This window comes from Scyliorhinus canicula, chromosome 18 (genome assembly GCF_902713615.1).
Source record: "Scyliorhinus canicula chromosome 18, sScyCan1.1, whole genome shotgun sequence".
Taxonomy (NCBI): domain Eukaryota; kingdom Metazoa; phylum Chordata; class Chondrichthyes; order Carcharhiniformes; family Scyliorhinidae; genus Scyliorhinus; species Scyliorhinus canicula.
Genome location: NC_052163.1, coordinates 55,979,237 through 56,004,413, shown reverse-complemented (window position 1 = coordinate 56,004,413; position 25,177 = coordinate 55,979,237). Strand labels below are relative to the sequence as shown.

Genomic DNA, 25,177 nt, shown 5'->3' with positions numbered 1-25,177 from the left:
CCCTGCAGCCTCACGGTGCCAAGGTCCCAGGTTCGATCCCGGCTCTGGGTCACTGTCTGTGTGGAGTTTGCACATTCTCCCCGTGTTTGTGTGGGTTTGGCCATGCTAAATTGCCCCTTAATTGGAACAAATGTATTGGGTGCACTAAATTTTTTTAGAAAGTAATCTGTACACATTGGTGTAAAATGCACTCATACTGCACACTGAATCATAAGAAATATAACAACTGTGGACCTCAGCGTCAATCAGGCCCCAAATTAATTTCCTCAATCCTGACATTCGGGTCATCCAAATCCTGAAGGTGCAAAAGTGTAATAATTTGCAGATTCAGTGGTCATCCAACACCTTATAATGAGTGTTGCCAAACAATTTAAGCATTGGAATCGCTGCAGCCAAGCTTTTACCCATAACACCTCTATTGCTACCCCAGTTCGAATGGACGAGCTCCAGATGAAAAAGGATCAATGTTCTTCATCTGGATAGCTTAGCATTTCCTGCTAAGGAAATACCTTACCTGCACCAAAGTTTCTTTGTACGTGTAGTGTAAAGGGTTAATGCAGAAGTTGGTGCCTTCCACAGAGAAGACTGTGGACAGCATGCATTCTACACATCCTCAAAGAGAGCAAAAACCAAAGTTCGAGGTTAGTGACACCAGCACACAAGACTGGTAGAGGTGGTGGTGGTGGTGGTGGGAAGGGGGTGAAGAGTAGGATGAATCTGTGAATTGTTAATGTTACTGAGTAGAATAAAATATTGGGGAGGTGTCGTACAACAGATTAATAGCGATTAGCTAATAGCTGGAACGCATCATCAGTGGTGTCAGATGATCTCAAATCATATGTAACTGGAACCTGAGGGACAAAAGTTGTAATGGAGCCCTGCTAATTCTGTCTCTGTAAATATTATAAATAGTCGTTAAACATTGATTAGTTTGCATGAGCATAGTTTCCAACTTGCTTCTATGGGAGACATCCAGAGCTGGGTTGTGCTAATAATAGTTATTAATATGTATAAAATTGACAGACAGGAATGAATTAGCCAACACATTCAATGCATCAAGTCTGCCTCACACGCCATGATGACCGGATCATAATTCTACGCACTTTCCAACTGCTTCCCCTCCTCTTCTGGTACTCATGTCGGAAAACAAGGAAATATCCGAGGGCAAGTAAGATAAATGATGTTCTGGAGACTTATTTTCTGACCCCCCCCCCGCCCCCCCCCCTCAGATAAGGAAAACTTTGTTCCAGGAGATGAGTCTTCCTTAAAGCCATAGAACTGTAAATCCGCACCACCATCAATCTGCTATCTATAATCGACAAACTTTTAAAGCTTAAGCTGAGTGACTCCAAATGACTTCACCTCACTTGCCTCCCTTGCAGAGAGCACACAAAGGGTCTATAGGTACTGCCTGGATGATGGCAACTGGATGACAGTCTCAAATTCTACAGATATCTGGCGGGATCATTCTGAATGTTCCGAGGACAGCCAGGATATACAGCGAAAGGTAAGCTATTGGAGATTTGTTCTGCAACGGCAATTATTGTTTCCTTAGACAGCACAAAATGAGGACTGTACTGCATACAGACTCCCATCTGAACTTCCACTCTATCTGCTCCTCATCCTGCTGGGTCATCTCAAGATATTAGCAGGATTCTCCAGTCCCCCAGCCACGCGTTTCTCGGTCGCGTGCCGTTCGCTGGTGGGGGGGATTCTATCTTCCCGCCACTTGTCAATGGGATTTCCCATTGTAACCACCCCACGCTGCCAGGAAACTCACTGGCAGGGGGACACTGCTGGCGGGAAAATTGAATTGCAATGACTGGAGAATTCCAGTCATTAACTTTGGTACAGCAGCTTTGTTCAGTTTTTGCCATATCTGATAAAGTCTTTTATTGTAAAGAAAATAGTTTCTATTTTGTTCTCATTCACACATGGACTTGCCAACTCAGCCTAAGTACAGTTCTGGTGCCATGAAGTTTGATTTGTACATGCTTCCATTGCGTTCTGTCAGTCCAGTTGCTGTACTGTTGCATTGCTATGCTGTTTGGTAAATGCTGTCAGATGCAAAGTGTGTTAGAAGTTTGGAACTCTTCCAAAACTGGCTAATCAGTTGTTAATTTTGAACTGAGATAAATAGGTTTTGTTATTCATTTCCCAATATTAATTTCAGAACTTGAAAATTAATACAACCCAGGTGCCAAAAAAACAATAAAACAGCATAAAAACATTCAGCGTAGAATTATTGTAGTTCATGGCCGGGATTCTTCTGGAATTGGCGGGGTGACCCGTACCGACGCTAAAGAGCGGGCATCGGGCCGCCCGGAAGTTGCGGAATCTTCCGCACTTCCGGGGCCTAGGCCGGGACTGGAGGGGTTTGCGCCAACCGGCGCCGAAGGGCCTCGACCGGCCGGTGCGGGTTGGCGCAAGCACAAGACGGCCAGCGTCTTCTGGCACATGCTGAGAAGCGCTGGCGTGTTTTCTGCGCATGTGAAGGGGGTTTCTTCTCCACGCCGGCCATCACGAAGCCTTACAGAGGCCGATGCAGAGGGAAAGAGTGCCCCCACGGCACAGACCCACCTGCAGATCGGTGGGCCTCGATCATGGGCCAGGCCACTGCCCCCCCCCCCCCCGAGGACCCCACTAATCACCCTAGAAGCCAGGTCCCGCCAGTATGGACCATGTCTAATCTACGTCTGCGGGACTGGCCGAAAACGGGCGGCCGCTCGGCCCATCGGGACCCGGAGAATTGCCGGGGGGAGGCCGCTGCCAACGACCCCCGACCGGGCGGTGCGATCCCCACCCGCGCTCGAAAACCGACGCCGGAGAATTCGGCAGCCGGCATCGGAGCAACGGGGCGGGATTCACGCCGTCCCGCCGCCGATTCTCCAACCCGGCAGGGGGTCGGAGAATCCCGCCCCAGGTCTTTTATATTAACATAGCGTCATCGACATTATAGAATCCCTTCAGCGCAGAAGGAGGCCATTCAGCCCATTGGGTCACTACCGATTCTCCAAAAGAGTCCCGTACCTAGGCTCCTTCCCCACACCCTACCTCTGTAACCCCACCTAACCTGCACACCTTTGGACACTATGGGGCTTAGCATAGCCAATCCATCTCATCTCATCTTTGGACCATGGAAGGAAACTGGAGCACCCAGGTGAACCCATGCAGACATGGGGAGAATGTGCAAACTCTACACAGACTGTCACCCAAGGCTGGAATCATTACCAAGCATAATGAGACGCGTGGATCTGCATGTTGTGACACAGCTTCTCAAAATCTGGCAACTTGCTCCTCAGTGACATCCAGGGTTGATCGATTACATGATTTGATGCAGTCAAGTGTGCTAAATCAAGTTTCAAACAAATAAAAAAGGAGACGTCACATTCAGCAGGCGAATTATGATATTAGGGTAGTCAGTCTTCATGCTGAACAAGAACTTTGAAACCATGTCACTATTCATCTCCATTACACTCAGAATGGCACATGGCCAGACACTCACTCTGGACACTTTGCGAACTCCATTCATAATAAACCTAGATCTCAATATAACTTGGATGTAAGGTTTCAGCAGTTCTCTCCAGCTGTTTACTCAATTACCTGGAAGAGTTGATGAACTGGGCATGTTGAACACAGCGATGCACTATTGCATAAGACTGTTAAACGTCCACAGCAAGTGCTTTTTGGTCTGTGTTCACAATTCGTCAACTCCTGGTCATGGTCACATGAAACATTCTGGAGACACTGTGAGACGTTCCCTCCAATATCAAACAATCAACTTCGTGGATACTATTTTTTGAACAAAACCAGCAACCATCAGGCGATATCAAATGGTTTAGTCTGTAACACAGTATAGCTTTGAAATTCTTTATTCTTTCCTTCAGGATCTCAGAGCAGCAGGATCTGCAAGCTGGTCAACTCAGTGTGGCCCCATTCACTGTTTATGAGACCCCCAATCGGGGTCACGCCCCACAGTTTGGGAACCCTGTGCTAAAAGATATGGGGAAAAGGCAGGTGGATAGAGTTAAGTTGCAGGTCATCTGTGATTTAATTGAACCATTGAACAGATTCGACCGAACAAATGTTCCCATGTTCCTTCAGTGCCAATTAGTGGTTCTTGTGTGTAAGGTAATAATATTTATTGCCACAAGCATGCTTACATTAGCACTGCAATTAAGTTACTGTGAAAAGCCCTTAGTCGCCACATTCCGGTGCGTGTTCGGGTACATTGAGGGAGAATTCAGAATGTCCAAATTACTTAACAGCACGTCTTTCGGGACTCGTGGGAGGAAACCGGAGCACCTGGAGGAAACCCACGCAGACACAGGGAGAACGTGCAGACTCCGCACAGACAGTGACCCAAGCTGGGAGTTAAACCTGGGACCTTGGTGCTATTAAGCAACAGTGCTAACCACTGTGCTACTGTGCCAACGATGGCATGAGAGCCAGCAAATTAATTGACTGGTGGGATCTTTAACCTGTGTCCACAGTTTCCACAATAAGCCATAAGAAAAGTAAAGAGAAGGAACTTATCAAGCAAAGTGCTGATTATTGTGTAATCCCTATGATCAACACGGCTGACATCAGGGGATTCTTTTAATGTTTAAAACTTTGTCGAATTTACTGTACAAATGTATACTGATGTACTGAGGAAGATGGTATGTTGGTGAATAAGTATTTTGAAAACCTCATGTTTTTGTGAAATTATATCATGAACGGGAATAACTCATCACAGTGAGTGTCATTTTCTGATTGTGTGTTACTGAAACAGGCCCTCAGCCACCCCAGTATCTTTGACATATCACCAGTCTCCAGGGTTTCTTTGTTATGTGCTGGGGAAAACAGGTTCTTTGCCACTGTTAACTTCTCTGAAAATTACTCAGGATAATATCTTCATGAAAACTAATTATTGACCCACCTCATCTTCCAAAGAACATAGAACATACAGTGCAGAAGGAGGCCATTCAGCCCATCGAGTCTGCACCGACCCACTTAAGCCCTCACTTCCACCCTACCCCTATAACCCAATAACCCCTCCTAACTTTTTGGTCACTAAGGGCAATTTATCATGGCCAATTCACCTAATCTGCACGTCTTTGGACTGTGGGAGAAAACCGGAGCACCCGGAGGAAACCCAGGCTGACACAGGGAGAACGTGCAGACTCCGCACAGACAGTGACCCAGCGGGGAATCGAACCTGGGACCCTGGCGCTAATCGAACCTGGGACCCTGGCGCTGTGAAGCCACAGTGCTATCCACTTGTGCTACCGCGCTGCTCAGAAAGCACGTGCATTGTGGTTTTGAATGGAGTCATTTCAAGAACATTGCTACACACAGAGAGAAATTCCTGGAACCAGCTGCAGAAAAGTTCTGTGAGCCTGACGTGATTTGAACGCGCAACCTTCTGATCTGGAGTCAGATGCGCTACCGTTGCTCCACAAGCTCAACTGCTCACTCTTTTCAATCAATTGATGGAATTCTGCAATTTGTAAGTAACATACCTGAGAAAAGACAGATCTAACCACCTCTTCTGAACTGCCAGTGGCATTATCATCCCCAGGTGCCCCACCAGCAACATCCTGGAGGGGCTATCGTTGCTCAGAAATTGAACTGGACTGACCACATAAATATTGTGGCTACTAGACAGGCAATTATTTGGGTATTCTGTGTAGAGTCGCTCACCTCCTGACTCCTCAAACCCGAAACATCCACTACTGAGAAGGACAACGGCAACTGTTTCATTGGAACAGCACAACCGCTGAGTTCTCCAGTTTCACACCACCCTGACTTTGATTTATTTTGTCACTCCTTCATTGTCACAGTGACAAAAATCTAGCAATCCCTAACAGCTTTGTAGGAATACCTTCAATACTAAATGTGCAATGGTTCAAGGTGGAAGCCAGCCAACGCTTTCTCAAGGGGTGAATAATAAATGCTGATTTTTCCTGTGAAACTCAAATTCTGAGAAACAATGCACAAAGTCATGAGCCCTGGTCCCTTAACTAGATTTCACAACATGCATTTAGAAAAAAGGTTTAATCTACCGGAACTGGGAAGTTGCATTTATTGGATAATTTGATTACCAGTTATTCAGGATTACAGGGAAACACAACTCATGCTGTTATTAATAATATGTTGTTTTGTTTTGTCACACCTTTGCAGAAAAATCCACATGGGTTACTGAAAGCACTGCAATTGATCTACACCGTGGGTTACTCTCTCTCATTGGCCTCCCTCTCACTGGCCCTGCTGATACTGCTGTGGCTTAGGTCTGTTCTCTGCTCATGTTGAATGCTCTTAGAGTGTACTTGGACTAAGATTTGAGCCTGAATTAGTTATATTTCTTGATATTCTTATAGCTTTACTTTCCTAACTCTTGACACTGTTTTATATCATGAGGCAAGGGCATACTGATATCAGGCTCCAACATCAATGATTAAGACAAGATAATATCCATTGTATGTGCCGGTGACACAGGCCCCTTTGCCCCTTCTGATGTATCATTTCTGTCCTGGCTGTGTGCTACATGAAGGAACTAACTATCTTTTGTGTCTACCATGAGAGTCCTAATGGCATGATAGGATGAGAAGAGAAATGGAGAAAATTAGGAAATTGCACAAAATCATAACTCTTTCTTATATTTTGAAGATAAAACAGCGCAGTGCAACAAGCTGGTTATACAGCTTAGGGCCTGATTATTATTGTTAAAATACTTATATTGACCATGTATTAATGTATTACATGTGAAGTCGAGTGGAAGATTTCCGCTTCCTGACAGTGCAGCAAGAACTGCGATTGGGCAGAGAATAGCGTACAATTGAAAAATCGCGATTTGCACCCATCGCCAATTCGGACACCATGCTCCGATCCCCCCCAGGTGGCATCAGTGAAATTCGCACCCTGCCCTGGCATGCCCATGCAAAACAGTCATTTGCATGGATTTAAATCTCAGCAGGGTATTGGATACTGCATGCTCCACCCTCTGCAATGCTCCGCTCCTCTCAAGCGGAAGTCACGCGGGCACAAATTGGTGCAAATATTTACAAGCAGGGCCTGATTGCCATGGTTGCTGAGGGGGAACGTGAAGCTAAACAAAACTCTCAAAAACAATCAAAACTTGTCGGGCTTTCAGGGAGGTGACTGTCTGGGCCAAGGGGAATGGCAGGGAACGACTTGGTGCCATGATCCAGGTGCCCCCCTTGGGATCGGGGTGGCCTGGCTCAGGCCACCATTGCTGCAGTATGTGATTTGAATGCACCCCTTTGGTGCAATTTACAGGCACCTGGCTGTTCACACTGCTGATTGTCCACTCTGTCCTGTAAATGTTCAGAGAGCCTCTGGTGATGTGGGAGCCCGCCCAGGCTGCTCCTCTGGAAATTGTCTTTCCCCAGAAGAAACATAAAGGCAATGGGCAAGGTCATGTTCAATCACTGGCCCACCAGGTGTTGGCAATCCTCAGTGCATTCCTCAGAAGCACAGTCCCACTGCAGAGGAATCAGGGGATTAGCAGGGCTCACCGCAAACAAAGGATACCCGCAACGTGGCCTTTGGAACCCTTTCTGATACACTGTCCCTCTCAGGGAAGAGGCCTCAACAGTGAAACCCACCGCTCAGGATCGCGCGCTGTCTCCTGGTGAGGCTGGCAGCATTGATGGGGTGCGGAGGGCAGGTCTTCTCTGAGCCATCTTCATGGCTGGAATGAGTGTGTGGTGAGCTACAGCTTATCAGATTCTTTAGTGCGAATTCTGGCCCCAGCAGTTACTCTCCGCGTGGATGGGAATTGCTTCCAATTCACACTGGCAGAGTGCTGGCCCATATACATGTCCCGAATCTCGGAACAAATAGTGCCCCTGACGAGAATGCGAATCGCCGCAATTCAGTTCTGGTGGGAACTCCCAAGTGGAGAATCCAGTCCATAATTTTGTTCTTGAACATGAATTAGGGATACAAGTTTTATTGCCCATCAGTAACATTCCTGTTCTTGACGAACACAATTATAACGCTCAACTAGAACATTTTTTGCCCAATCAAATCTATGCACATCTTGCCGGATCAAATAATGTCACTGTGCTGATTTCTCTATCTTCCTCTTCTTCCTCTGATTATTGTTAACATAATTTTCATAGAATTTACAGTGCAGAAGGAGGCCATTCAGCCCATCAAGTCTGCACCAGCCCTTGGAAAGAGCACTCCACTTAATCCAACACCTCCACCCTATTCCCGTAACCCAGTAACCCTCCCTAACCTTTTGGACACTAATGGGCAATTTAGCATGGCCAATCCACCTAACCTGCACATCTTTGGACTGTGGGAGAAAATCGGAGCACCCGGAGGAAACCCATACAGACACAGGGAGAAAGTGCAAACTCCACACAGGCCCCCGGAGCCTGAATTGAACCCATTCCCTGAAGCTGGAGCTATGAGGCAGCAGTGCTAACCATTGAGCCACCGTGCCACCCATATTTCAGTTTAGCTTCATTCTATTAGTTCTTCTTTGGAGCCCTATCCTTCGGTGGTGCCTTTTTGTAATCTTGTAGTTATAATTCTATTTTGTAGTTCTAACTCTATTTTGTAGGTCTCTCTCTATTTTGGAATCTATCAGCACAATTTGTCCCTTCTCAGTTAGTATCCCTATTCGTCATTAATTTTTATTGTTTTCACATCAAACCAAACTATGTTGTGATTGTTCCCATTTGTCCCTCTAATCCCTTAGCAGCTTTTCCCCCAATTTCATTTCTCTGGATTATATAAAGCAATGCCTATTTTTTCATTGGACAAGAAATATTTTAATCTAGGTATCAATCTTGGGTGTATTGTGAAAATAAAATCCACGACATTCATGCAGGGATACAATCCTCCCTTATAACACAAACATTACTCCTGTTCACTCCCAAAACAGAATTATGTTCTATATTGTGCACTTCGCCTCCAAGTTAAGGCATTAACTTGAGGCAAGTGACATGATTCCAAACATGCCCTTATAACAGCTCTGCAAACTGGACCAAGGATTGAGCAAATGCAATGAATATTGTGTAAAATTATAACCAGTAGCCAACAACATCCTTTCTGTGTCTAACCAATTTAATTAACCAATTAAATATAAAGCACAGAAGAAAATATTGGAACAAGTATATTGGAAGATTTACAAAGAGAATGCTTGAGCCATGTGTCTGTATGTAAATTGCATTTATGGGTGCGGCCCAAAGAGAATTCTGATGACTGGATAATCTTGACTTCCTTCATTGTTCCATTCTGTAGGAAGCTGCATTGCACTCGGAACTACATCCATATGAATTTATTTTCTTCTTTTATTCTACGAGCACTGGCTGTCCTCATTAAAGATATTTTCCTGAATACCACTTACTCCAAACGTCCAGATGATGAAATGGGATGGAAGACCTTTTTTGACATTGAGGTAAGCTTGATATTCCATGGCCGGGATTCTCCAAAATCCCGACCAAGTGTTAAGCGTCAAAACCGGTGTGAGCGACTCCGGCGTCAACGGGCCTCCAGGCTCAGCCATTCTCCCCTTCTTCGGGGGCTAGAATGGCGGCAGAGTGCTGTACGTTGCTCTGGCAGCGAAAGCCGGTCCACAACGGCCGGTGCGGGTCCGCGCATGTGCACCGTGGCCGGCACTGGTCAGTGCATGCACGCCACGGCCGGTGCGGGGCCGCCCATTCGCGCCACAGCCGGCCCGCGGGCAACATGGTGGAGGCCTACAAGGGCCCGGCGCGGAGGAACATAGGACCCCCCTGGAATTAGCATCAATTTGGGGCTTGCGTGCGATTCACCCGTTGTACCTGCATCTGCGCCGGGTGCAACGATGTCTCTGGATCGCGGCCACACTCACAGTGCCTGCTGTGACACTGAGACAATCAGGCTATAAAGGTTCAGTCCTTTAACATTAATTGTTTAAAGAAATGTTTTATTCTTTGGGAACATATTTATCAAAAATAACACTGAAGGGGAAATGTTATGGTTGGAGTCCTGCAGCGTGCTTGTCATACTTAGAAGACAAGTTCTTAATCTCAGGGATTTTAAATCTGACAACTGGAGTTACCAAACCATTTTTCCCTCTTTTTAAAGGTTCACTTTGGGCTTGACCCCATCACTCAGATTTATTAACGCAAAGCAAAAATTGCATTTTCTGCATTGTTATAATTCTGCTGCAGTATGGCAAGCCCATATCAACATGGCAGCACAATTAATGAGTTTCTGGTTAATGAGTGCACTCAATTGCTAACATCTGAGCTGGTAGTTCCCTCAGGAATAAAACTAGCCAGTACTGGAACATCACGATGTCAGTCCTGAATGTTTCATCTATTTTATAATCTCAATGATAGTTGCTAGCAAAGTTTACACTTTCTCTCTTCCAGGTTTCAAATGGATGTAAAGTGGCCCAGTTTTTCATGCATTATTTTGTTGGAGCCAACTTCTTCTGGCTTTTGGTAGAAGGAATTTATCTTCATAAAATGATAGTTCTGGCTGTCCTTTCAGAGAGAAGACTGTTAAAACAATACATCCTGATAGGATGGGGTAAGTGAAGTCCATAACTGAAGTGTAACAACTGTTTTAAAAAATAATGTATTTGTTTTCAGCGGTGCCCCTGTGTATTATTTGCCACTCTTGGGTTTTCAGGCTGAGGCAATTGACTCCAGTCCCAAGCCCTTCTTTTCACAAGTCTAATTTCTCGATAATGGGGGAATTTAGAGGTACACAAATGCTTCTCAAAGAGGAATGGCAAGTGTTCACCTTGGCTCAGTGGTTTAGTGTAGGAAAATGGGAGACTGAATAGAATACCGCCCACACAGTGCTGTGAGGGAACACATGACACACACCCAGAGTCAATCTAGTGTTGGTCAGAGATGTGTGTTCCAGCAAGTATGGAGGCAGCTCCTAGATTGCAACCTTTTATTGTATATTTGAAGATAATTATCAATAAAGACTTAGAGCCGGATTTTTCAGTACCCTCCTGTGGTGTATTTTGCAGCAACAAAGGCAGCTTCCTGTCCTGGCGACATTTTGTGTGTCGCACCTGTCTTGTCACCGGGGAACCCGCCGCGGGGAGTTGCCTTCGGTGGAAAATCCATGTATGAATATGAAGTCTTCTTCAGACCTATTGAATTGTGAACAGAACCCTACAATAAGTGGTAACTCTCTGGGTCAGGCGATTGCATGTGCGAAGTCCCACTCCAAGGACTGGAGAGTATAAACTCGGCGCGCACTGCAGCACCGAGTAAATGCTGAAGTTTTAGAAATGCCATATGAAATGAAAATCAATTATTGTCACGAGTAGGTTTCAATGAAGTTACTGTGAAAAGCCTCTAGTCGCCACATTCCGGCGCCTGTTCGGGGAGGCTTGTACGTGAAATGAACCGTGCTGCTGGCCTGCCTTGGTCTGCTTTAAAAGCCAGTGATTTAGCCCAGTGTACTAAACCAGCCCTCTCACAGGTGAGGACCCCAGTAACAAACACAATAGATCCAGTGGAACTATTTTGAAGATGAGCAGGTGAGTTCTCCTCAGTGCCCTGACCAATATTTACTCTCAACCAACATCACAAAAACAAATTATGTTTCTTCAGGGACAGAGGAACAATCAAAAGGTATGTTGATAAAACACAAGATAAAGAATTGAGTTATGACCTCAGGACATCCCAAACATGTTACAGCCAATTATCTATGTTAGGAAAATGTAATCACTGATGTAGGGAAATATGGTAACTAATTTACATACTGCAAGCTCCCATAAACAGCCACAAAATATTATTGGTCTCACTTCAAAAAATGGACTTTATGCTGAAGCACCCCCAAAAAGGTTGCAACAAGTCACATGACCACAGGATCGCCCCTTTGTCTGGGAGCTTACCCCCAAACGGTACAAGATCATAATAATTATTTGCTCAGCTTTAGGAATCTCACACTTCGTTGTACAGACCCGTTGTGATCACAAATGACCAGGAGACTTGCACATCAGAATTCATTATGCCAACAAAGTTGCTAACAGACTCTTACCATACCTGGGACTGGCCAAGTCCATTTCAAAGGAGATGTCATTTGCATCTGATAAGCTCACCTTGCTAGTAGAGTCAGTGGATCTGTCTGGACAATGACTTCCTAAACAGCAGATGCACAACATAGGTGTTTCTCTTTCAACAATTGATGACTGGTTCCTTATCTATCCTGAACTCAAAGCAAATTCCTGACATCTATTTTTGAAGCCACTGTGGAGAAGGAAGGACACATAACTCAATTGATCATTTTAAAATCCCTATATGCCTTTGAGAACTGAGAATTAGACAGTCTGCTAATTTAACATCCAACTAGTGATCCAGAAAGAAACCGGCCCCTCAAGGCAGAAGCACAACCTATACCTCAAAGCCTGTCTCTATTGGAAGATCTTATACAATCCCCTGTAGAACTGACCCAGTCTCTGTACACCTACTTCACCTTGCAGACAGCACCAGCTGAAAAGAGGATACTACAACTCCAGTCTTCAGCCAGCTGAACTCAAACTCCTCTCAAAAGACTCTGAAAAATCACATTCATTCCTGTGGTTCTTGTACTGTAAAACCCCTTTTTATCCCCCCCCCCCCCCCCCCCCCCCCTCCGTCTTAACTGTGTGTGTTTGGAGTGGGACATTGGGAACACTGCTTCTCCGGGGTTTTTGAATTTGAAGTGAAACTAAGCTTTTGAATTAATCAGGTTTGCTGTGGATTATTGATAAATTGGATAATGATAAATGAGGGATTGGGAAAACACACCAAAAACAATTCAAAACGATGTTCTGCTCATAGGTAGTGAGAGAAAATTATTCCAGTTTGTCTGTCGCTCTGCTGTCTGTAATGAATTGAGTCTTTTACTGAAGTGAGGAATTTAATTTCTACCTTCAGCTTCCAAGGCTTTCAATGGAGCTTTTCAAGGGTGATTTCTTCCTGCACTTCTGCTTCTTAAGCTTCTTTGATTTTTCCTTCAGTTTTCCAGGATTTTAATTTTCTCCTGCATTCTCGGCGAGGTTTTGAGCTATTCCACTATGTGGACAGTACTGTACTCAGTCCAACATTAATCGTTTCTATGACAGATCCTTATACTCCACTCCTGATTGAGGATTTATCCATAAAGGATGATAATCACCACAATTTAAAACTCATATTTTTGTGTTTAACTCTATTCATGGCATTTCCCTGCCGTATTCTGTAACCTGCCAGCTCTGACATCATCAATCCTACAACTCTGACCTCTGTGTGCCTGCACTCCTTTCCCCACTGGCCTTCAGCCATTTGTTCCCCACGCTTTGCAAAAAATCTTTGCACCTCCTTCTCTCCTGTAAGCTTTTAATCATCCCTCCTAACATCTCCTACTTTGTTCCAGTATCACTTTTCATCTGATTGTATTTCTGTGTAGATCCTTGGGGCAGTTTCTGGCATTAATGCTGCAATAGAAATACAGGTTGTTTTTGAATTCCTATCGTGCCATGTGTTGAGATTTCTGTAGTATTCCGTATGGGCCTAAGAAGGAAAAAAATTACCGGTGCATCTATTGACTTATGGGCAATGATAGGAGGACATCTGCCAATATTATGTAGAATGAGAAGAATTGGCGTATTTTTCAATTATATAATTCATTCTGGAGATTGGGATGTCTTTGAATACTAATATATCGAAGGATCTTCAACCGATATTCCCTATTTCCACAAAATATCGGAAGAATTAGAAAGACAAGGCAGAAAACTCCATCAACCCATTCAGGTGGAGCAGGAGAGGACTTCTAGCTGCCATTTTGACTGCCCCACAGTTCTGTAACAAATCCCAGTTGCAGGGAGGGGAGCAGGGTGGAGAGGGGAGGGGGTGGGGGAGGGTGGTGGTGGTGAGGTTCACTTGCTTCCAGATGTACAGCACAGATGTGAGCTCCACAATATGTTGGAGTGATGACCTGGAGCTGCTGAATCCCTTAGGGGAATGATTTCTGCAACTCTACTCCCTGGGGCTGGAATTTCTAGTTTTCCTTGAACGTTTTTCTTTTGGACTCTCCAGTCTCAAGAAAGAAACCTTAAAAGTACCAACTGAGTAAAATTGCCACGGTTACCGGGCTGCATGAACCTCCACACTGAGACCAAGAAATCTTTGGATCATGTCTTTCTTCAGCAAGTCTTGATCCAACACAAAAATTAACTTCTTTCTCTTTCAGTGTGCCCACTATTCTTCGTTATACCTTGGACAGTATCAAAGATTATCTATGAGAATGAATGGTAAGATTTATTAAAAACCATATATGTTCCTTTAAGACATGGTGAATAATTGAACAAGTGTCTTGTTTCACATCCTTGTAACACACTCAATCTTTTAACTTTCTTTCAGACACTTGAATGGAACTCAAGAAAAGATTCTAATCTGATTAATGACCCTTCTCTCACGTCAAAACTTTCGGCCCTCTTCTTCTCTCACTTCATCTCAAAAGCTGTTGTCCCTCTTAATGCTATAAATATTCCTTCGCTAATTGTCCTTCCTTTTTTTCCTGCTGACTATTTACTTTTCCTACTTACTATTTATATCTAACTGAACATGGCTTGTTTCATTGTTCTTTCCTTTTCACGATACCCTTACCCTGTTGAAATCAAAGATTCATTGCACAATCTTCCTCTTATCTTCCTGACCTCTATATCTTAGCTAGACTTCTGTTCCTACTACAATGTTAAGACTTTGGAATTCAAGTTTGGCATTGCCCAAACATACCAACCATGCCCAATCATAACCTTCCACTCTACCCAACCTCGGTGATACTTTATGCTGTGAATTTTAGTCCTTAATTGTACTTGATTTAAGAAATGACAGATGTGTTGGAGAGCACGGTTATATTCACATTCTGGCCTGTCACCATTGCTAGGTTGCAGTGCAAGAGAGTTAACTAATGTCTTTTGAATGAAGTTGCTGATCTCGTCCAGGAGAACGACATCATCGAGACAGTTTCTAGGTGCATCATGATCACAGTGACAGCGGGAAGATACATTGTGGGATGATGCCCATGCCTGATACCAGGGGACAGTCAAGTTGGCATAAGGCAAACATGAGGGGCTGGATCCTCAATTTCAGAGACTAAGGGCGAGATTCTCCGCAATTCAACCCCCCGGGCGGGGCTAGGTGTGTGGCCCCGTGCGTCACGGCGGCTGACGCGGCCTTGACGACGGTCGTCAAGGCCGCACGGCAAGCGTCACACTGGCTGACGCGGCCGATGACACATGCGCGGTTGCCGTCTTTTCCCTCAGCCGCCCTGCAAGACGTGGTAGCTTGATCTTGCCGGGCGGCGGAGGGGAAAGAGTGCGTCCGTTTTGGACGCAGGCCCGACGATCGGTGGGCACCGATCGCGGGCCTGTCCCCTCCAGAGCACAGTCGCGGTGCTCCCGTCCCAATCGGGCCCCTGGATGCCCCAAACGGGTATCCGGCACCCGTTTCACGAATGCAGCGACCAGGTGTGGTTGCTGCCGTGTTCAAACAGGCGTGAAGGCCTGGCCGCTCGGCCCATCAGCCTCGGAGAATCGCCGCTCGTCGTAAAAAACGGCGAGTGCCGATTCGTGGCGTGGGTCGTGCGTTGGGGGGGGGGGAGAATAGCGGGAGGGCGTGAAAAATGTCGGAAGGCCCTCCCACTATTCTCCCACCAGGCGTGGGTGGCGGAGAATCGCGCCCTAAGTGCTGATGCTGGGACTGAATCGGTGGTGTTCTATGGCCACAGAAGCGGCACCATCCCAGAGCAATTCAGGATTCGTTAATGGGCTAGCACCAGTGCCACGTGGAACTAGAGCAATTCCAATGAAAAACGATGCCGATTCGCTGGGGTCGGAATTGGCACTCGGGAGGCTGACAAGCTGCAGCCGCATATAAGCACCCCACTCCCCACCCACACTCATTCAGCCAACAAGATGGCAACCCGAAGAGCGGCACCCCGTTTCTGTGATGTGGTGATCGAGACCCTGCTAAATGCCATGGAGGAGAGGCTGGATACCCTGTACCCCAGAGTGGGAAGGAAGGAGGTTGCCACCCATCGCTGTACACTGGGCCTGAATGCGGGTGGAAAAAGGCTGTGAGCGCCATGGACCCCACCATCAGGACCAGTCAGCAGTGCCGGAAAATACTACATGACCTCCTCAGGGCAGCCAGGTGAGTAACCGGCACCATGTCCCTGGCACCTACCCCCGTCCCACACACGGATACCTCTCCCTCCTCCCACCCACCTGGAGGACGACCAGACCCCACCCGCCAGCAGTCTGCTTGCACTCATACTGCCTGCCATGGCCGGTTGCCCTGTTCACAAAGGCCACCAGCTGCCCATCCTCTGTGCTGCCCATGTCTGAATGCCTTTCAGTGCATTTTCTGTGTTTTGCATGATCAACTAGTGACATGACGGGTCCTTTTTGTGTTCCCCACCCCCCGGTCACAACCCCAGGATATGGCCAGTGATGAGGCGGCACCGAGCAGCGACGTCAGTCCGCAAACACCTGCCCGCGACACCCCGGAGTACCAGTCCAGCGATGAAATGGACTTGCCGTCACAGCTGTCTCCAACACCCTCCATTGTCCCAGAGACACTCACCTCGGTTGGGCGTATTGGTGAAGAGGCACCTAGGACACTATCTGGTGTATACATGCACCAGGGCATCATGTTGAGGTTAGAACCTCCAAATGGATAGACAGTTTGAGGGCGGCCCAGTTCCAGTGATTAGCTGCCGTCCAGAAGGGTCTCGGGCTTCTGTAAAGGGAAGTGCCATCAATGCTGGCTCTGCAGACACAGAGCCAGGGACTACATGAATCACCAACCACTCAGCACTTATAGATGCAGTTGGAGAAGTCCAACCGCCTGCAGGGGTAGGAGGTGGTGATGACCATACGTGCCACCCAGGCCAATACGGCTTACACAGTGGAGGCCTTGGGGGTAAAGATCCTGGCCGCGAATCAGGATGTCCAAGGCTCAGGTGGCTGAGGCACAGGACAGCGCTGCCCTATCATATGCAGCTAGGTACCAGCATCACCTGGACATTGCAGCAACGCTTCAGAGCTTGGCCCCAGTCAAAGCAGGTCATGGATCCACAAAGGGACGTGGCACCGTCCCAGAGGTAGCCCAGTTTCTGTGCTCCATGGCCACAGGAATTGAGACCCTTGTCTGATCGCGAGTGGCCCTCCATGATTGGCAGTGCCAGGTGGCCGGGAATCTCTGGAGCTCCCTCTGGCCACACCCCGTCCAAAGGAGTAGCCCAGGGGAGGAGGAAGTGATGAAACCCGTGCCGGTGACCTCTGCAGGGAATGTTCTGGAACACCACTGTACCTAGGACTCCCCCCCCCCCCCCCCCCCCGCCCCCTTCCGGTCTCTGGCACATCTGATGGGCAGTGGGCAAAACAGGGCAGTGCCACGCCACCTGGAACACTTGAGAGACTGATGGGCCCATTCAGGCCTGGCTGCTCCAGAGGACAGGCGCCAAAGGGGACCCAGGTCACAGGACGGGAATCGCAGCAGCCGCCTCCACTCCTCCTGTACCATCTGGGAATCCATCAGACCTAGCATTTTGGCCCGTAAGGCCAGAAAGGTAGACACCAACTAAGTTGGCATTGGTGCAGCACACAATGTCAGGGGCTAGGCCACAAACATGTGGAAACATGTTCACCTGTTCACAATAAACACCTGTTCACAAACGTTTCAACCTGCCTTGGTGCTCTGTCAGGAGGGTGTGGGGGATGAGCTGGGCCGGGCTGGGTTAGCTGTCGAGGAAACACTGGGGATGAGGGGTGATGTGCGACGGGGTGGAGGCGGGGGGTGCGGAGATCTGTGCGACGGTGTGGGGGGAGATGTGTGGCCATTGGAGGTGAGCACCAGCCCTGAGGTCAGCCACCGCTCATCACCCTGCTACCCGGCCCTACTTCCATTCCTCTCCACCACATCCGACCTCCGCCACCCCAAGTGTTTATGGGAACATGTGAAGAAATGGCCAGCCGGCATGCAAGGATCATCCAGGTGAATGGTGGATAGTGCTAACTTGGGCAGGTATCAGATTTGCAAATGATGCAGAGCACCAGAGCTCATCGCAGAGCAGGTCATCATCATCCATCATTCCCTGGATCAGACTCAGTTACTGCCAAACCGACCCGCACCCTATAGTGAGGCAGATAGGTATCATGCAGGGGGTTACAGGTGCGGGGGGCAGTGGGGTGGTGTTGGGGCATGGAGGATAGCCATGGGGAGGGGTAGTTGGCTGGGGGCCGGGGGGGGGGGGGGGGGGGGGGGGGGGGGTTGTAGGGGTGGGACAGGTTGATTGTGCCACCGTCGATCAGGCCTCCTAGTCGGTGAACCTGGAGGCGATTGGAGCATCCTGTTTGGGGCGGCCCTGGCACACTAGTTATGAGGCCTCCTGTGCTTCACCAGGCCCCATGCCCTGCCCATTCTGGCCCTCCATCACATCCTTCTCGTCAGACGAAGTCTGGCGTTCATCTCTTCCAGAAAATCGCCCCTCTGCTGCACGATGTTGTAGAGGACGCAGCAGGCCACCATGATGTGGGAGACTCTCCTAGCACTATACTGGAGGGCCTGTCCAGAGCGTCCAGGCATCTGAACCACATATTCAGGACACCGCTACACCACTCGATCATAAACCTGGTCGCGGCACGGACTTTATTGTCGTGTGTCTCCGCTTCAGTCTGTGGCCTCCAGATAGGCATTATCAACCATGACTGCAGTTGGTAACCCCAGTTGCCCTAAGGCCTACCCCTCACCTGAGGGTGCACCTCAATGGTGTCAGGAACCGTCGAGTGTGCGAGGTTGAAGGCATCGTGCACACTGCCTGGGTATCGAGCGCAGACGTACATGATGTGCATATCATGATCACACACCACCTGCACGTTCAGGGAGTAGAACCCCTTTCGGTTCGCGAAGACCACCCCCTCACGCTCGTAGGGGCACATGTGTCCCATTGATCACTTCCTGAATCTGGGACATCCCAGTGATGGCGGCGAACACTGCTGCCCAGGCAGCCTGGTGGGCTCGGTCCATATTGAAGCTGATATATTGTGCCAGGTGGATGCACCTGTGCTCCGAGGTCTGAGAGATCCATGACAGGTTCATTGACCTTGAGTACGAGGTACGAGATGTAGTTCACACGCTTAAAATTAGAAAATACTGGAAATAGGCTGATGGCAAACCCTGGCCATAGCTTTCCCAGTGGTCGGGGGGGGGGGGGGGGGGGGGGTGGTTGGGAGGGGGGGGGGGGCATAGAGCTGGTAATCTTATTGACAGCGATAGGGTAAGAAGATCCCACGGCCAGACAATGGTGGGCTCACCACCATTTGAACTGTAGAATTCCTGTCATGCAAAGAGATGTTTAAGAAGAAATAAATCTTATATTTACTGGCAATATTTTTATGTATTAGGTGCTGGGGAAGAAACAGACACATGGGCATCTGGTGGATCATCAGGGGACCAGTGATATTTGCAATTGTAGTGAGTACCGAGGAATTCTTCTGTTATATATGCAATTGAAATCATTTGTGAACAGTTTAATCATCATCCTTTTATTTCATGCTCTGTTCGATGAGTAGTGTCACTCGCGTACTGTCAAGTTCAAATTAGATTTTTGCCAGATATCTTCATGTTTCAAGGCTGAAATGTATTTCTTGCAAGACAAAGTGCTCAGGGCTTTTACACTATTGCAAAGCTCAACTTTAAATAACAATGGAACCAGCCACTTTAATTTAAAATGTGAAGTAGAAAGGCAGCATTACCAATGGGTTGGTTCAGCCTCAGTACATTGTGAGGGAGGGAAAGGGAAGAGGGAAAGGGAAGGAAAGAGTGTTTGAGTCAGGGACCAAATGCAATAGTTTCAGATCTCCAATCAGTTTAAATCAATGTTGAATTAATCAGCTATCCTTGGCTATTTTGTAACTGTGTGAAATCCCTGCATCTTAATCCTCTCATTCACAAATGGCGGTCCATGGGCGGAATTCTCCGCTCCCCACGCCGGGTGAGAGAATCGCGGGAGGGCCGGCGACTCACAACACGCCCCCCCTGGCGCCCCCCGCGATTCTCCCACCCCCCCCCCCCCCCCCCCCCGCTCGGAAGAATCGGCGCTCGCCGTTTTTCATGGCGACCGGCGATTCTCTGGCCCGGATGGGCTGAGCGGCCTGCCGTTCCCGACCGGTTCATGACGGCGGCAACCACACCTGGTCGCTGCCGTCGTGAACATGGGTGCCAAAGTGCCGTTTGAAGCTTGTGGGGGGCGTAGAGGGGAGTGAGCACCACGGCCGTGCTCGGGAGGGGACTGGCCCATGATCGGTGCCCACCGATCGTCGGGCCGGCGTCTCAAAGCGACGTACTCTTTCTCCTCCGCCGGCCCGCAAGATCAAGCCGCCACGTCTTGCGGGGCAGCGGAGGGGAAGACGGCAACCGCGCATGCGCGGGTTGGAGCTGTCAGCCGTCGTGACATCAGCCGCGCATGCGCGGGTTGGAGCCGGCCAACCTGCGCATGTGCGGCTGACGTCACATAGGCGCCGTCGGCGTGTCATTCTCGGCACGCCGCCTTGACGCAAGCGTCAAGGCCCGGCGGCCGAGAGTTACGGAGCGCCGCTCCTAGCCCCACGGGTGGGGGTGAATAAGGTGAGAGGAGCGGCCTCCGAGGCCGTCATGAAATTTGGCCGAGTTCACAACGGCCTTCCCGATTTATCGCGGGAGCGGAGAATTCCGCCCGATGGGCGAGATTCTCCGCAAATGCGGAGAATCGTAAAGGCTGCCGTGGGACAGGCCGTGACCCATGGCAGCCTTCACGCCCACTTCCGAAGCCGATTCTCCCCCCCGGGCGGGGCTAGGAGCGCAGCCCCGCACGTCACGGCGGCGTAGCCTTGACGACGGTCATCAAGGCCGCACGTCAAGCGTCACGCCGGCTGACGTGGCCAATGACGTCGGCCGCGCATGCGCAGGTTGGACAACGCCAACCCGCGCATGCGCAGTTGCCGTCTTTTTCTTCAGCTGCCCCGCAGGACGTGGCGGCTTGATCTTGTGGGGCAGCGGAGGGAAAAGAGTGCGTCCGTTACGGACGCACGGCCCGCGATCGGTGGGCACCGATCACGGGCCTATGCCCCCCTTGGCACGGCCGTGGTACTGCCGTGCCAATCTGGCCCCAGATGCCCCAAACGGGCATCTGGCACCCGTTTCACGACGGCAGCGAGCAGGTGTGTTTGCTGCCGTGTTGAAACGGGCGTGAAGGCCCGGCCGCTCGGACCATCGGCCTCGGAGAATCGCCGCTCGCCGTAAAAAACGGCGAGCACCGATTCGTGGCGTGGGTCGGGCATGGGGGGGGGGGGGGGGAGAATAGCGGGAGGGCGTGAAAAATGTCGGGAGGCCCTCCCTCTATTCTCCCACCCGGCGTGGGGGGCGGAGAATCGCGGCCCATGTTTTTCATTACAATCTCATTATCCAGAAGCACCTTAACTGAAACCTGCCTCTATATGCTGACTAGCATATACTCCAGCCAAACTATTTAGCGAACAGTTCCTCCACATGCTGGAAACTGGCCAATCAACTGCACTAAAGAGAAGGGTTAATGGAGAATATTTCAGTTGATGGAGGTTTGTGCTCAGTACTTGCTGATTGGGTTTAAGTATTTTTTCACTAACTGTCAGTGAACTTTGTCCCAGTGATGACGTAGTGTAGCAGGCCTTTTGAAATTGGCGACAGTAATCTAGAGGGCCACAGACCCCCTTTTTAGAAAACCCCTGCAATAAACCAGTCTTAGTGACACAGCCTCTGACCAGGAGGGGCAGTGAGCTGACCCACTGGCAAGTCTCCACCTGGAAGTACGTAAATGGCGTATTTTTCTCACTATCTGATCAGGGCAGCACTTTGGCGCAATGGTTAGCACTGCTGTCTCATGGCGCCGAGGACCCGGGTTCGATTCCGGCACCAGGTCACGTCCGTGTGGAGTTTGCACATTCTCTCCGTGTCTGCGTGGGTCCCTGTGCAGGATAGGTGGATTGGCCACACTAAATTGCCCCTTAATTGGAAAATAAAAGAATTGGGTATCCTAAAATTTAAAAAAAGTACACACTATCTGATATTCCCTCACCTGAACAATGCTGACAGTAATTTTAAATTGAAGTTTGAATCTTCATTATCATTCCAAACCTACTATTCCACGGTCATTGTCCAGCGAAAGTATTGTCGTGATAAAGTCCAGGGAATTTTCTTTCAAAATCCAAAGCTAAATATTGGCTGCCACCTGATTTCACATCACTCTCTGCACACATGCTCTCACACAATTGACAGTAGTCTGCCTCAGAAGACTCTGCCACTTTATTGTGGTTGATGTACATATTTTTCAAATTTGTGGCAACCTGTAGATATTGTCAAAGAAAAACTGTTGGCGATTTCTAAGCCAACAAAGTTCAAAATACTTGCACTATTTCCTGATAATAGTTGTGTCAACTTGACTTGGGAGTGCTCACCATCATCCTTGAGTCAAATACTGTGGCCTCAAACCTCCTCCCAACTCTCAAGTAAGGCAGGTTTCTGGTACATCCACCCTTATGGTTATAACGGGCTGGATTCCCCACAGCCCCGCGCCAAAATTATGTTCGGCGTGGGGGCAGAGAATTCATTTTTACACGGGGACCGTGGCCGGCGCTGCTCCCGCGATTCTCCGGTCCCCGGAGAGTCACTCGCGCGCGGATCACGCGGTGCGGCTGGGGGGGGGGCCATTGACAGAGGCCCCACAGCGATTCTCCGGACAAAACTGGCCGAGTTTGGGACGTTCTAACCAAGTATTGCCTGTCGGGAACATCGGGTGGCGGCTGCAAACTCAGTCCGCGCCCGCCCTGGTGGGGGGTGGGGGGATCGAGCAGCGGGGGGAGCCTCATGGGCAGCCGGGGTGGCGATCAGGCAGCTCGGATCCACGGGCGGGCGCCATCTCAGGAGGGGCCGACATTTTGGATGCCGCTCCGCGTTCCGAGTCCACCATGTCGCACGGAGCGGCCGCTGCAGGCCACCGCCATGCGCATGCGCGGACTCCCGACCGGACATTAGGGGGCAGTTTCCTCAGCCAGATCTGTTAGCAGCTCCCCGGGGCACTGCCAGCCCCCTGCAGGTAGGAGAATCGCTCTTGGCTTTTTGAAGGAAAGTCAAGAGTGAAACGGCAGCACTTTTACGCTGGCATGGGGACATAGCCCCATTTTTGGGGAATCCAGCCTCTCGTGCCTGTTCCAATGCTTCAGGTGAATATTAAAAATTTTATGCTGCTACACAAAGTAAAACAAGTTCTCTCGATATCCTAACCAATATTATTCCCTTATCATGCACAGTTATTTATGGTAGCTGCTTCATTTACAGAAGAAATGGGTAAGTAATAATGGTAATTGTGGGTACGAGCAGATAATCTTATTCTGATGAGTGGTTTCCTCTTTCCGCAGATGAATTTCTACATCTTCATAAAAATTTTGAAAATGTTGCTTTCCAAATTGAAAGCCCAACAAATGCGATTCAGTGATTACAAGTACAGGTATGCAACTTCATTTCAATGAAAGGAGTATATGTGGCTTACTGCCTTTATAATAGGTAAGTAGGTAATTAGCCATGATCCATGAAGGTCCACAGGCGTGTCTCCCTATTAGGCAGAAACTAGTGGTTATATAGCTTGAGGGGCTCCACTCTGCATCAAGAATGGGGCAGAGAGAGGAGGCAGGTTCCAAGTCTACCTCAGCCGGAACAGGAATTGAGACTTTACTGTGGGCATTGTCTAAACTATGTGCCAGCCACCTAGCCAACTTATCTAACATCTTTAAAATGAAAACTGTGCTGTACCAACATCACAGACACAATAAAAGGAACCTCAAAGTTCCTCTCTGTTTGCCACTCAGAGATGCTAAATTTCACTAGGTTATGTCAGGCTGCAGTTACTGTCCATATCATGGCTTTGTGCTCCTCCTTCATCTATGGGTGTCAGAATTCTGTTAAATTAGGGGTGGGTGTGTGTGGTGAATGTCTCTTTAAGGGCAACACAGCAGAGTAAGGGTCACCTGAACTGGGTGACTGATTGGGACTTAGAGTGGGAAATTACCACAGCAGATGTATAATAGAGCTGGACTGGTAAGTGCAGGAAATTAAGGTGGGTGCAGTCTCGGTGGGGCGTTCCTCGCCAAGGCCAGAAAAAATGGCAAAGTCCTGTTGAATAGCAGTGTCATTCTTGGCGCTGCAGGCGGCGAGAAATACCCCGCTAAACGTTCCTAAAACAGGACTCTGTTTTTGCCCCGTTAAATTGTGCCTGAAGTCTCTGAAAATCTATCATTACAGCAAGGATATATCACAGCCATTGATACCCTCACTTTTTTTTTATAAATGTTTTTATTCAGTTTTCATATTTTATATTAAACAAATTACAAATTGTTAGGAGAGAAAAAGAACAAAAAAAACAAACAAACACGCAAAAATTAACATACATATTTACAGGTAAGCATCTTCGTAGTAGTAACTGCGCCCGCCCCCCCCCCCCCCCCCCTCAACATGTTTATTTAGTTGGTTTTGGGCCTTAGCTAGCCATCGAACCCCCCGTACCGAACCTGTAGCCCCCCCCCCCCCTCCCGCTACCTTCCCCCGACTATTCTTCCTCTTGTGCATTGGCCACAAATAGGTCCCGGAACAGTTGCATGAATGGCTCCCACGTTCTGTGGAAGCCGTCGTCCGACCCTCGGATGGCAAATTTGATTTTCTCCATTTGGAGAGATTCCGAGAGGTCGGACAGCCAGTCCGCAGCTCTGGGCGGTGCTGCTGACCGCCAGCCAAACAGGATTCTACGGCGGGCGATCAGGGAGGCAAAGGCAAGGGCGTCCGCCCTCCTCCCCAGGAATAGATCTGGCTGTTCTGAAACCCCGAAGACCGCCACTATCGGGCATGGCTCCACCCTCACTCCCACCACTTTGGACATAACCTCGAAGAAGGCTGTCCAGTACTCCACGAGTCTGGGGCAAGACCAGAACATGTGGGCGTGGTTGGCCGGGCCTCTTTGGCACCGTTCACATCTGTCTTCCACCTCCGGGAAGAACCTACTCATACGGGTTCTTGTTAAGTGGGCTCTATGTACCACTTTTAGTTGCGTCAGGCTGAGCCTTGCGCACGTGGAGGTGGAGTTGACCCTATGCAGTGCTTCGCTCCAGAGTCCC

General features: G+C 48.8%; 1 protein-coding gene across 1 annotated transcript in view; it reads left to right on the top strand.

Moving 5' to 3' along the window:
* Positions 1–25,177, top strand: part of LOC119953325 (glucagon-like peptide 2 receptor) — a 78,383-nt gene that overhangs the window by 29,053 nt on the left and 24,153 nt on the right. The window contains exons 4-10 of the mRNA XM_038777486.1: positions 1,383–1,507; positions 6,166–6,272; positions 9,262–9,418; positions 10,380–10,539; positions 14,188–14,248; positions 19,406–19,475; positions 23,432–23,520. Of these exons, the coding sequence (XP_038633414.1) occupies positions 1,383–1,507; positions 6,166–6,272; positions 9,262–9,418; positions 10,380–10,539; positions 14,188–14,248; positions 19,406–19,475; positions 23,432–23,520 (769 nt within the window). The remainder of the gene's footprint in view (positions 1–1,382; positions 1,508–6,165; positions 6,273–9,261; positions 9,419–10,379; positions 10,540–14,187; positions 14,249–19,405; positions 19,476–23,431; positions 23,521–25,177) is intronic.